This window comes from Salmo salar, chromosome 11 (genome assembly GCF_965601325.2).
Source record: "Salmo salar chromosome 11, fSalSal1, whole genome shotgun sequence".
NCBI classification, from domain to species: Eukaryota; Metazoa; Chordata; class Actinopteri; order Salmoniformes; family Salmonidae; genus Salmo; species Salmo salar.
The window spans coordinates 32,443,785-32,458,551 of record NC_138301.1 but is presented as its reverse complement, the minus strand read 5'-3'; the positions used below and the strand labels follow the sequence as shown (position 1 = coordinate 32,458,551).

The following is a 14,767-nucleotide window of genomic DNA, read 5'->3' as shown; positions in this document are numbered from 1 at the left end:
GGGTTGTGTTACACACTTTGGTTGAACACACTTCAGTTGAATGCATTCAGTTGTGCGATTGACTAGGTATCCCCTTTCCCTTTCCCTTAATGTGCAGGGTGGCTGGAAGTGGGAGTGAAAGCGTCTGTAACATAAAGGGACAATTCTCATTCCTCCCCCCACGTCATCTCCCCTTCAGCTGCCATCTTAGTTACGCCTGGCCGCTCCATTCTCTGTACATCCGCCCCACACCACAACACAGCCTTCCTGAGTGGGAGTGGGAGTGGGAGTCCACCGGTGTCTTTGTGTGTGTGTTTGCGTGCGTGTCAACCATTTTTTTTTATGTGTGTGTGTGTGTGTGTGTGTGTTTGTGCCTGTGTGTATGAAGCAGAGCACTGGGTTGTTTTAAAACCTAGATAAATCAGCGTGCACGCTGGGAACTGGGAGAGAAGATTACAGGGCGATGACTGCACTGGGAGAGAGGGTGGATAAAACGCTTCACACACACACACACACACACACACACACACACACACACACACACACACACACACACACACGCGCGCACACGTCACTTAGACAATCAACAGAGTGTGTAACATCAGGAATCGGTATGGATAATTGTCATCAGTATGGAGGAACATAAATCAGTCTATATGACTCGTTGGGCCTTCAGACAGACATATCTTATAGCATATTTGCTGCTGCTCCCTGCTCAGATGGATCTACAGAAAGAATAGAATAATCAGTGTTTCTGCTTAGTGTGTGTGGGTAAGTGTGTGTGTATACATATATATATATATATGTGTGTGTGTGTGTATATATATACGTGATGTGTGTGTATATATATATATATATATATATATATATGTATGTGTGCGTGTGTGTGTTGTGTGGGAGGCCTGTTTATAACCATAATCCGTATTGACTATCACTGTAAAGGCAAGCAGTAAATGTACCAATATCCTAATTAATTGATTGGCAATAAACTGGGAGTGTCTCACACACACACACACACACACACACACACACACACACACACACACACACACACACACACACACACACACACACACACACACACACACACACACACACACACACACACACAGAGTGTGTACATACCTTCATCCTGAAGAAGGTGATGCTGGTGAGAAGATCCACAGTAGACTTCAGGTCCTGGAGACGCTCTGGGTTACCAGCTGGGAAATTATCCTGCAGGAGAAAGTAAGGGATTGGTTCTCTCTCTACTGCTCCCTTCTCATTGTCCATCTCTCTACAGTTAAGGCTCTATTCAATCTGCATCACTGAAGTTAAGTGTTACAGCATGATTGAAATTGGAAGGCAGTGCTCTCGCGTTAACAGAGACTATATTCATGGTAAACGCTGCATATGTCGGCTCAATGGAAAATGACCTTCACATTTCTATAACGCAACCTGGAACGCTTCATCCATACAGACTGAATAGAGCTCTTCATTTGTAATGCGCTTTTCATCTAAAAACAATCCCAACGTGCTACAGTGTGTGTATTAGGATAATGAAACGAGGGTCATAGACAACAAGAAATAGCTATAAAAATCTGTTATTAACTAACTAACTAACACTAGCCGACAGATTCACAAAGGGAAACAGCAGCCAGTGGCAGTCTATTCCCCCCTGGAAACATACAGTATTATAACTATGTAGGGTACGGCCCTCAAGGTGGGATCAGGTGCTGAAGGCCACTCGTCTCACAACGCTGTATCCCACGCAGTCTCATAATTCATTCACACATTGATATTGATGATGGGACACATCTAGCCATCATCACTAAACGAGTTTGATGTCTGGTCGTTTAGTGTTAAAGCCCCATGGCCCTGTGTGATGGAAACCTCCCATTCATGCTCAGAGCACCGTGACAGGAGAGCTTTCAACACACACGTGCACCCTGATGGGCTGAGAAAAGGTGCTTGGTGAACTATACATTACTGCCCCCCACCCTCCCTTCTCTTTACCACAGACTGGCACGCACGCCACACACACACACACACACACACACACACACACACACACACACACACACACACACACACACACACACACACACACACACACACACACACACACACACACACACACACACACCTCCCAAGTAACTTTGAGACCAAACCTAATGAACTCTAACCATTAGACCAATAACTGAGATTGTTACTCAGTGTTTGACAGAGTCTAAAAAGGGTCTGATATCTGTGTGCTCTGATCTGAGGAGGAACTGTTCTGATTTTTGCCTGCTCGGGGCTCATTAGGTTTTGCTGTACTGCCAGTGATGGTTTAGAGTAGGCTGGTGAGGAAATGTCAGTGGATTCTTTACTGAGTCCGTTACTTAAAGTCAACATGAACTGTAAATGAACAGAAGAATTGCATCCCAAAAAGCACCCTATTCCCTATGTAGTGCACTACTATTGACCAGGACCCATAAGGCTCATATCAAAAGTGGTGCACTACATAGGGAATATGGTGCAATTTGGGACGCACACAAACTCTCTGTCAATCACAGAAGTAACCCAGAATGATCATGGACTCAAATACCGTGTATGAAAGCATAAATTCCGCTCAGTCACTGATCATCGACAAAACTCATTCACTAAACCATCATTCAACTGTGTATTGTGTTTGCAGCTTTATTGTCCTTACTTAGAACAACATCTTACATATCCACCCTAAACTAATATAAAATATCCATACTTTAAAAAGACATCCCATATACAGTACCTCAACGTCTACCCTAAACAGACATCTTATATACCTCAACATCTACCCTGAAACAACATCCTACCTAAACAGACATTCTATATCCCTCAGTATCTACCATAAACCATCACCATAGAAACCTAAACAGACATCCTGTATCCCTCAGTATCTACCATAAACCATCACCATAGAAACCTAAACAGACATCCTATATCCCTCAGTATCTACCATAAACCATCACCATAGAAACCTAAACAGACATCCTGTATCCCTCAGTATCTACCATAAACCATCACCATAGAAACCTAAACAGATATCCTATATCCCTCAGTATCTACCATAAACCATCACCATAGAAACCTAAACAGACATCCTATATCCCTCAGTATCTACCATAAACCATCACCATAGAAACCTAAACAGACATCCTATATCCCTCAGTATCTACCATAAACCATCACCATAGAAACCTAAACAGACATCCTATATCCCTCAGTATCTACCATAAACCATCACCATAGAAACCTAAACAGACATCCTGTATCCCTCGGTATCTACCATAAACCATCACCATAGAAACCTAAACAGACATCCTATATCCCTCGGTATCTACCATAAACCATCACCATAGAAACCTAAACAGACATCCTATATCCCTCAGTATCTACCATAAACCATCACCATAGAAACCTAAACAGACATCCTATATCCCTCAGTATCTACCATAAACCATCACCATAGAAACCTAAACAGACATCCTGTATCCCTCGGTATCTACCATAAACCATCACCATAGAAACCTAAACAGACATCCTATATCCCTCGGTATCTACCATAAACCATCACCATAGAAACCTAAACAGACATCCTATATCCCTCAGTATCTACCATAAACCATCACCATAGAAACCTAAACAGACATTCTATATCCCTCAGTATCTACCATAAACCATCACCATAGAAACCTAAACAGACATCCTATATCCCTCAGTATCTACCATAAACCATCACCATAGAAACCTAAACAGACATCCTATATCCCTCAGTATCTACCATAAACCATCACCATAGAAACCTAAACAGACATTCTATATCCCTCAGTATCTACCATAAACCATCACCATAGAAACCTAAACAGACATTCTATTTCCCTCAGTATCTACCATAAACCATCACCATAGAAACCTAAACAGACATCCTGTATCCCTCAGTATCTACCATAAACCATCACCATAGAAACCTAAACAGACATTATATTTCCCTCAGTATCTACCATAAACCATCACCATAGAAACCTAAATGAACATTCCAGATCCCTCAGCCTCTACCATGTGTCAAGTTGGTATGAAGAGATTCGGGAGACAGATGCAGGAATGCGTAATAGTTTTTTTTTTATGGGGATGGTTGATGGAAGACCAAACAAACACTATACAAAAACACAGGGTTGAAACCCAACCAAAAGAGAGAGGAGTACCTCAAATAAATAACACACGCGCACAATGATTAACACACGGGACAAAACCCGTAATCATCTGCGCAATCCACAATGGCACGAAAGCCAAAACACACAGCACAGGTACTCACACACACCAACGGACATAGTAACAATAATGGACAGCCCAATGGAAACCAAAGGGCACACTTATACAAGTACTAATCAGTAGGAATAGGGAACAGGTGTCCGTAATGAAAGTTCCCGGAGGGATCTGTGACAGTACCCCCCCCCCCCCCATGCACCAGCAGCGCAACGACTCCGGGCCTCGAGGAAGATCGCAAGAACTCAGTGCGGGTTGATCAGGACCCGATGCAGCTGCCAAAGTTGCGCCGTCGTCGGACCCCGAAGTTGCGGCGCCGTTGGATGGACCAGTAGCAGTGGCATCGGACGGACCGGTTGTGGCGTCGTCGGACGGGCCAGTTGTGGCTGCTGAAGTGGCGTCGTCAGACGGCCCAGTTGCAGCTGCCAAAGTTGCGGTGTCGGCGGACGGACCAGTTGCAGTGTTGTCGGACGGGCCATTCCTACTGTCTCCCTTAATGGTCCATTATTCTGTCACATTGGTATGAAGAGATTCGGGAGACAGACGCAGGAATGCGTAATATTTTTTTTTATTGTACCCAAATGATGGCGTGCCATGTAAAGGCACAGGGGCGAAGACCAAATCAAAATCCTATATCCCTCAGTTCACCCTAAATATACATATGCCTGAACGTCTACCCTAAATCAACATCCTATATCCCCAGTTCACCCTAAATATACATATGCCTGAACGTCTACCCTAAATAGACAACCTATATCCCTCAATGTCTACTTCAACATGTAACCTAAATAGACATCCTAGAATTAGTGAATGGTAATGTATCACCATTACATTTATTTCATTCCAGCCATTCCAATGAGCCCATCCTCTGATTTAAAGTGGCCACTGTCTGAAACAACACTCTGGATCCCTGAGCACCTGCTGTGAATCACTGACAGCAGAACCGACAGGGGACATCACAGAGGGACTAATCAGCTGTTACACTGTGTCGCTGCAAATTCTGACTCCCCTGACGAATACATTTAAAAAGAGTGGGGGATACTCTCTCTGTCCATTCATCCCTCGGTTTTAGAGAAAAGCAAACTCAATCTGCTTCAGAATATCATTACGGAGAAATCCATACGCCGAGCGAGCGGAGAGACTGACTGGCCTGATCTGAATCTCATTACTGTACGAAGACAAGGGGTGTGTGTGTGTGTGTGTGTGTGTGTCTGTGAATTGATGTGGGAGCAGAAGGGGAGCAGCAGCAGTCAGAAACAATGTGACATTTCCTGACTGCTTTCAATCAGAGTGTGAATAACACGACACCAGCAATCTGAAAAGACAAGCACAGTGAAAAACCTGCCCCGCTCTCTGTCTTTACCTCTATAATCACACAGTGAAAAACCTGCCCCGCTCTCTGTCTTTACCTCTATAATCACACAGTGAAAATCCTGCCCCGCTCTCTGTCTTTACCTCTATAATCACGCAGTGAAAAACCTGCCCCGCTCTCTGTCTTTACCTCTATAATCACACAGTGAAAATCCTGCCCCGCTCTCTGTCTTTACCTCTATAATCACGCAGTGAAAAACCTGCCCCGCTCTCTGTCTTTACCTCTATAATCACACAGTGAAAATCCTGCCCCGCTCTCTGTCTTTACCTCTATAATCACGCAGTGAAAAACCTGCCCCGCTCTCTGTCTTTACCTCTATAATCACGCAGTGAAAAACCTGCCCCGCTCTCTGTCTTTACCTCTATAATCACGCAGTGAAAAACCTGCCCCGCTCTCTGTCTTTACCTCTATAATCACGCAGTGAAAAACCTGCCCCGCTCTCTGTCTTTACCTCTATAATCACACAGTGAAAAACCTGCCCCGCTCTCTGTCTTTACCTCTATAATCACACAGTGAAAAACCTGCCCGCTCTCTGTCTTTACCTCTATAATCACACAGTGAAAAACCTGCCCCGCTCTCTGTCTTTACCTCTATAATCACACAGTGAAAAACCTGCCCGCTCTCTGTCTTTACCTCTATAATCACACATTGCAGTAGAAATTGAATGGGAGACACACACACACAGAAACTCACAGAAACACACAGAAACACACAGAAACAGCAAGGACAAAACATTCACCACATAGGAAGCAATGTTTTTTATGTCACATCATTTCACCAGCAACAATTCAACCACTGACAGTACAGTACAGTCAAGTCTAGTGTACAAGTCTAGTGGACAGGACTAGTGGACTGGACTAGTGAACAGGACTAGTGGACAGGACTAGTGGACAGGACTAGTGGACAGGACTAGTGTACAAGTGTAATGGACAGGACTAGTGAACAGGACTAGTGTACAGGACTAGTGAACAGGACTAGTGAACAGGACTAGTGAACAGGACTCGTGTACAGGACTAGTGAACAGGACTAGTGAACAGGACTAGTGAACAGGACTAGTGGACAGGACTAGTGGACAGGACTAGTGTACAAGTGTAATGGACAGGACTAGTGAACAGGACTAGTGTACAGGACTAGTGAACAGGACTAGTGAACAGGACTAGTGAACAGGACTCGTGTACAGGACTAGTGAACAGGACTAGTGAACAGGACTAGTGAACAGGACTAGTGTACAGGAATAGTGAACAGGACTAGTGAACAGGACTAGTGAACATGACTAGTGAACAGGACTAGTGTACAGGACTAGTGTACAGGACTAGTGTACAGGACTAGTGAACAGGACTAGTGAACAGGACTAGTGTACAGGACTAGTGAACAGGACTCCTGGAGATAGAAATCATTACAACCATTCATCTCTAGGTACAACCCCTGGACAGATCATCCTATTATACACAGACACCCGCTGTTTTACAGCACTCTACAACACACACACACACACACACACACACACACACACACACACACACACACACACACACACACACACACACACACACACACACACACACACACACACACACACACACACACACACACACACACACACACACACACACACACCACACACACACACACACACACACACAGAGAGAGAGAGAGTACAAACCCGGTACTTGGACAGATCAATCCTCAGAGAGTTGTGCAGCTGATCTAGAAGTTTGACAAATTTCTCTCTCTGTGAGAAAAACAGATATATAGATTTCTCCGTTAGTAAAGCAATCACACTGTGAGTTCAACTTAACTTTGTACTTCTAATTTAATACATTTATTTTTGGTTGTATTTGAAAGGGTGGAATATATTGTGTAGACGAGGAAACCAAAAACATAACAGTACTGATCAATATTCATGATTTCAGTCAGATGTTTTCAAATGCCATAAACAATGTAGCTGAGAAGTGTGTGTAGGTGAGTGTGTGTGTAGGTGAGAGGTGTGTGTAGGTGAGTGTGTGTGTAGGTGAGTGTGTGTGTAGGTGAGAAGTGTGTGTAGGTGAGTGTGTGTGTAGGTGAGAGGTGTGTGTAGGTGAGTGTGTGTGTAGGTGAGTGTGTGTGTAGGTGAGTGTGTGTGTAGGTGAGAGGTGTGTGTTTGTGAGTGTGTGCGCGTGCGCGTGCGCATGCGTGTGTGTGTAGGTGAGAGGTGTGTGTAGGTGAGAAGTGTGTGTAGGTGAGTGTGTGTGTAGGTGAGAAGTGTGTGTAGGTGAGTGTGTGTGTAGGTGAGAGGTGTGTGTAGGTGAGTGTGTGCGCGTGCGTGTGTAGGTGAGTGTGTGTGTGTAGGTGAGTGTGTGTGTAGGTGTGTGTAGGTGAGTGTGTGCGCGTGCACGTGCGTGTGTGTGTAGGTGAGTGTGTGTGTAGGTGAGAGGTGTGTGTAGGTGAGTGTGTGCGTGCGCATGCGTGTGTGTGTAGGTGAGTGTGTGTGTAGGTGAGTGTGTGTGTAGGTGAGAGGTGTGTGTAGGTGAGTGTGTGCGCGTGCGCATGCGTGTGTAGGTGAGTGTGTGTGTAGGTGAGTGTGTGTGTAGGTGAGAAGTGTGTGTAGGTGAGTGCGTGTGTAGGTGAGAGGTGTGTGTAGGTGAGTGTGTGCGCGTGCGCATGCGTATGTGTGTAGGTGAGTGTGTGTGTAGGTGAGTGTGTGTGTAGGTGAGAAGTGTGTGTAGGTGAGTGCGTGTGTAGGTGAGAGGTGTGTGTAGGTGAGTGTGTGTGTAGGTGAGTGTGTGTGTAGGTGAGAGGTGTGTGTAGGTGAGTGCGTGTGTAGGTGAGAGGTGTGTGTAGGTGAGTGTGTGTGTAGGTGAGTGTGTGTGTAGGTGAGAGGTGTGTGTAGGTGAGTGCGTGTGTAGGTGAGAGGTGTGTGTAGGTGAGTGCGTGTGTAGGTGAGAGGTGTGTGTAGGTGAGTGTGTGCGCGTGCGCATGCGTATGTGTGTAGGTGAGTGTGTGTGTAGGTGAGTGTGTGTGTAGGTGAGAGGTGTGTGTAGGTGAGTGTGTGTGTAGGTGAGTGTGTGTGTAGGTGAGAGGTGTGTGTAGGTGAGGTGGGGGGGGGGGGGGGGGGGGGGGGGCGTGTGTAGGTGAGAGGTGTGTGTAGGTGAGTGTGTGTGTAGGTGAGAGGTGTGTGTAGGTGAGTGTGTGTGTAGGTGAGTGTGTGTGTAGGTGAGTGTGTGTGTAGGTGAGAGGTGTGTGTAGGTGAGTGCGTGTGTAGGTGAGAGGTGTGTGTAGGTGAGTGTGTGTGTAGGTGAGTGTGTGTGTAGGTGAGAGGTGTGTGTAGGTGAGTGTGTGTGTAGGTGAGTGTGTGTGTAGGTGAGTGTGTGTGTAGGTGAGAGGTGTGTGTAGGTGAGTGTGTGTGTAGGTGAGTGTGTGTGTAGGTGAGTGTTTGTGTAGGTGAGAGGTGTGTGTAGGTGAGTGTGTGTGTAGGTGAGAGGTGTGTGTAGGTGAGTGTGTGTGTAGGTGAGAGGTGTGTGTAGGTGAGAGGTGTGTGTAGGTGAGAGGTGTGTATAGGTGAGTGTGTGTGTAGGTGAGAGGTGTGTGTAGGTGAGTGTGTGCGCGTGCGTGTGTGTTCTCACCCCAAAGTTGGATGCAGCGAAGCGGTCGGAGGCAGAGATGTTGGTTGAGACGGTGGTGGTGTGGGCAAAGTAGGCGTTGATGTTGGCTAGCAGGTTACTCATCACCGCTGGAACCCCCGGACACATGTACTTAGAGGACAGACAGGAGAAATGCCTGGGGGGAGAGAGGTGTGGGGAGGGAGGGCAGGACAGAGAGAGGAAGCGAGGGAGAGAGAGAGGAAGGGAAAGAGAGGGGGAGAGAGGGAGGGAAGGAGAGAGGGGGCGTGGGGAGAAAGGGAGAGAGAGAGAGAGAGAAAGATATTAAAATACCAAAACACTAACTATTCTTTGAAGTGTGATTTAAGTAGTAACTTTCCTTTAATCATGAGAAGGAGGCGATTATTCAACTAGTAGAGGAAAGATAATAGAGGAGATTAAATGAAAGTCAGAGAGAGAGAGAGAGAGAGAGAGAGAGAGAGAGAGAGAAATACAGAGGCAGACTGTGCTCATTCACATTCTGCTAGTTGTAATGTCATGTGATTCCCAGCAGAGTGGAACCAGCTAGAAGGTCAATAACAGGAAGATTAGAAAACTCTCAATGGAATTGTAATGTTCCTTTAAAACCGATACACACACACAAACAAACATGTCGCCCCTCACTCCATTGATCTTAGGAGCTGCTCCAAATACAAGAGACAGGTGACTAGGCTGAGCCCCCCCACACACACTCATACAGTTCTGATGGCCAAGGTGTCACCCCTCTGTGTCTCAAACAAATGGGCTGCTATTCACTGTAACACTCCAGTACCATGTTCACTGCAACACCAATACCATGTTCACTGTAACACTCCAATACCATGTTCACTGCAACACCCAATACCATGTTCACTGTAACACTCCAGTACCATGTTCACTGTAACACCCAATACCATGTTCACTGCCCCTACCAGCACTGCCCCACCGTCACGCACCCTCGTTCACTGTAACACTCCAATACCATGTCCACTGTAACACTCCAGCACTGACCCCAGTCCGTTCACTGTAACACTCCAATACCATGTTCACTGTAACACTCCAATACCATGTTCACTGTAACACTCCAATACCATGTTCACTGTAACACTCCAATACCATGTCCACTGTAACACTCCAATACCATGTTCACTGTAACACTCCAATACCATGTTCACTGTAACACTCCAATACCATGTTCACTGTAACACTCCAATACCATGTCCACTGTAACACTCCAATACCATGTTCACTGCAACACCAATACCATGTTCACTGTAACACTCCAATACCATGTTCACTGTAACACCCCAATACCATGTTCACTGTAACACTCCAATACCATGTTCACTGTAACACTCCAGTACCATGTTCACTGCAACACTCCAATACCATGTTCACTGTAACACTCCAGTACCATGTTCACTGCAACACTCCAATACCATGTTCACTGCAACACCAATACCATATTCACTGTAACACTCCAATACCATGTTCACTGTAACACTCCAATACCATGTTCACTGTAACACTCCAATACCATGTCCACTGTAACACTCCAATACCATGTTCACTGCAACACCAATACCATGTTCACTGCAACACTCCAATACCATGTCCACTGTAACACTCCAATACCATGTTCACTGTAACACTCCAATACCATGTTCACTGCAACACCAATACCATGTTCACTGTAACACTCCAATACCATGTTCACTGTAACACTCCAATACCATGTTCACTGCAACACTCCAATACCATGTTCACTGTAACACTCCAATACCATGTCCACTGTAACACTCCAATACCATGTTCACTGCAACACCAATACCATGTTCACTGTAACACTCCAATACCATGTTCACTGTAACACTCCAATACCATGTTCACTGCAACACCAATACCATGTTCACTGTAACACTCCAATACCATGTTCACTGTAACACTCCAATACCATGTTCACTGTAACACTCCAATACCATGTTCACTGTAACACCAATACCATGTTCACTGTAACACTCCAGTACCATGTTCACTGCAACACCAATACCATGTTCACTGTAACACTCCAATACCATGTTCACTGTAACACCAATACCATGTTCACTGTAACACTCCAATACCATGTTCACTGTAACACTCCAATACCATGTTCACTGCAACACTCCAATACCATGTTCACTGTAACACACCAATGCCATGTTCACTGCAACACTCCAATACCATGTTCACTGCAACACCAATACCATGTTCACTGTAACACTCCAATAACATGTTCACTGTAACACTCCAATACCATGTTCACTGTAACACTCCAATACCATATTCATTGTAACACTCCAATACCATGTTCACTGCAACACTCCAATACCATGTTCACTGTAACACTCCAATACCATGTTCACTGTAACACTCCAATACCATGTTCACTGCAACACTCCAATACTATGTTCACTGCAACACTCCAATACCAATATACACAGAGAGACACATACACACGCTGAACACATCATGTCCATGCCTATATGCCTGAGTTGATGAAAGTTCAAAAACATCTGATTCAGCTATTCACACACTTCTATGAAACGTCAATGCTACGCAACATAGTTCTGATTTGTTGAAACTTGTAAAACACCAGATTCAGCTAATCAAAGTCCTCAGGAGCGACTGATTAGTAGAATTAGTTGTTGTAGGGTTGAATCAAAATCCTCCAGAAGGGTATAGCTTCCCAAACGAAGGGATGGCCACCGCTGGGCTATGTGGTTTAGATGGTCCATCCATTATAGAAGGTCTATTTGGATCAGAAGGTCTGTCTGCTGAGCTGCTGTAGAAGGCCTTCAGGATCGACTCTCCTCTCTCCCCTCTCACTCAATTCAATTACATTCAATTCAAAGGGCTTTATTGGAATGGGAAACATATGTTTACATTGCTAAAGCAGGTGAAATAGATAATCAACAATAGTGAAATAAACAATACAAAATTGACAGTAAACATTATACTCACAAAAGATCCATATACAAGCAATGTGCAAATAGTTAATGTACAAAAGGGAAAATAAATAAACATAAATATGGGTTGTATTTACAATGGTGTTTGTTCTTCACTGGTTGTCCTTTTCTTGTGGCAACAGGTCACAAATCTTGCTGCTGTGATTCCACACTGTGGTATTTCACCCAATAGATATGGGAGTTTATCCAAATTGGAATTGTTTTTTTAATTCTTTGTGGATCATTGTAATCTGAGGGAAATACGTGTCTCTAATATGGTCATACATTTGGCAGGAGGTTAGGAAGTGCAGCTCAGTTTCTACCTCATTTTGTGGGCAGTGTGCACATAGCCTGTCTTCTCTTGAGAGCCATGTCTTCCTAAGGCGGCCTTTCTCAATAGCAAGGCTATGTTCACTGAGTCAGTACATAGTCAAAGCTTTCCTTAATTTTGGGTCAGTCAGTCACAGTGGTCAGGTATTCTGCCACTGTGTACTCTCTGTTTAGGGCTAAATAGCATTCTAGTTTGCTCTGTTTCTTTGTTAATTCTTTCCAATGTGTCAAGTAATTATATTTTTGTTTTCTCATGATTTGGTTGGGACTAACTGTGTTGCTGTCCTGGGGCTATGTGGGGTCTGTTTGTGTTTGTGAACAGAGTCCCAGGACCAGCTTGCTTAGGGGACTCTTCTCTAGGTTCAGCTCTCTCTCTCCCCCTCTCTCTCTCCCACTCTTTCTCTCGCTATCTCCCCCCTCTCGCCCTCTCTTTCCCACTCTCCTCTATCTCCCACTCCCCGCCCCCCTCTCTCTCCCTCTCTCCCTCTCTGAGCTGAATCCATTAAACTAAACCTAAATGGGTCATGGGAATAGTGAGAGAGAAGGAGAAGGCTGCCTCTTAACAGGTATCTATTCTGCTCTACAGTCAGGCATTGACTGTTAGGGAGTGTCCCAAATGGCACCCTATTCTCTTTATAGTGCACTACTTTTGACCAGGGCCCATGGGGCTATTAGGGAATAGAGTGGTGTTTGGGACACGGTCTTTATATGAGATAGTTTAATACTGATACAAGGAAAGGTTAACTTGAGGTGCATTTCAAAGGTTTTCAAAAATGAGCAGCCCATTTTTTGGGCCATATCTATTATTTATTAAATAGCCTTTCAAAACACAGTGAGAGAGACAAAAAAATATGGAGCGTGAGGGAGAGGGGGAGAAAGAGAGACACACACACACACACAGATGCTCACATCGGGGAGCATAATTAATTACTGTGCTCTCAGCCTCCAGATTACCCAGAAGCACTTGCGGGAGGCGAGCGTGGAGAGAGAACACTGAGAACCATGATGACTTCCTGTGAATTCCCATGGTGGCTTTAGAGCATGCAGCGCACACACACACACACACGCACACACACACACACACACACACACACACACACACACACACCACACACACACACACACACACACACACACACACACACACACACACACACACACACACACACACACACACAGGCAGCCAGGCGCTTCCTTCTCTCTCACACATGCACACTCTGAACCATAGAAATTGAATCCATGGATTCTATAGTTTTAACACTGAGGACACAGAGGCATGATTTCCTGTATTACATCAGCACAGCAGTAAGCCTTCAGAGAACCAAGAGGAGAGAAAAGAGGGAGAAAGATAAAGAGAGCGTCCTTACGTCATGGCCTGGTAGATGGACTCTACTCCGTATCTCATGGCGAACTCGTCCACTATCTCCTGGGACACGTCGTCATAGTAGACCTTCCACGCCTCCTCTCCTTTCACCTCTGGGATCTTCACCGCTCCACTGTTCTTTACCTCCGTCAGGTGGTGGAACAGGTTCTAAAGGAAGAGAGAAAGACAGGATGAAAAGAATAACATGAGAGAAGAGGAGGAGAGTGAGACAGTTCCTGGAACAGGTTGTAAAGGAAGAGAGAAAGACAGGATGAAGAGAATAACATGAGAGAAGAGGAGGAGAGGGAGACAGTTCCTGGAACAGGTTGTAAAGGAAGAGAGAAAGACAGGATGAAGAGAATAACATGAGAGAAGAGGAGGAGAGGGAGACAGTTCCTGGAACAGTTTCCATAGAGTAGAGAAATCCTTCAGACCAGTTGGTGAGTATAGATGTCTAACCTCATGTAAACAGGTGTACTGGCCGTGGGGCGGAGCTACTTTCTCCTCTCCCTTCATCTCCACGTTGAGCTTCAATCTGATGGCTCCCGACACCATCGACTTATCAGTTCTCTTATCTAGAACACAGAACCAGACTTATCAGTTCTCTTATCTAGAACACAGAACCAGACTTATAAAGCGGACCAAGGCGTGGTGTGTAGAGTGCTCATATTTATTTTAAATGATAACACTTAAACCAAAACAACAAAACGACAGCCAACAGTTCCACCAGGTGATACTCACAAAACGGAAAACAACTACCCACAAAATCCCATAGACAAACCCCAACTTAAATATGATCTCCAATTAGAGACAACACGACCCAGCTGTCTCTAATTGGAGATCATCAAAAACTCAACCTAGAAATAGAAAAACA

At 45.0% G+C, this 14,767-nt stretch overlaps 1 protein-coding gene across 1 annotated transcript in view; it reads right to left on the bottom strand.

Moving 5' to 3' along the window:
- Nucleotides 1-14,767, bottom strand: part of LOC106592186 (protein unc-13 homolog C) — a 180,052-nt gene that overhangs the window by 86,156 nt on the left and 79,129 nt on the right. Inside the window, exons 12-16 of the mRNA XM_082957854.1 lie at nt 14,353-14,468; nt 13,898-14,061; nt 9,220-9,373; nt 7,281-7,349; nt 1,105-1,194 (exon numbers count right to left, since the gene is read on the bottom strand). Of these exons, the coding sequence (XP_082813980.1) occupies nt 1,105-1,194; nt 7,281-7,349; nt 9,220-9,373; nt 13,898-14,061; nt 14,353-14,468 (593 nt within the window). The remainder of the gene's footprint in view (nt 1-1,104; nt 1,195-7,280; nt 7,350-9,219; nt 9,374-13,897; nt 14,062-14,352; nt 14,469-14,767) is intronic.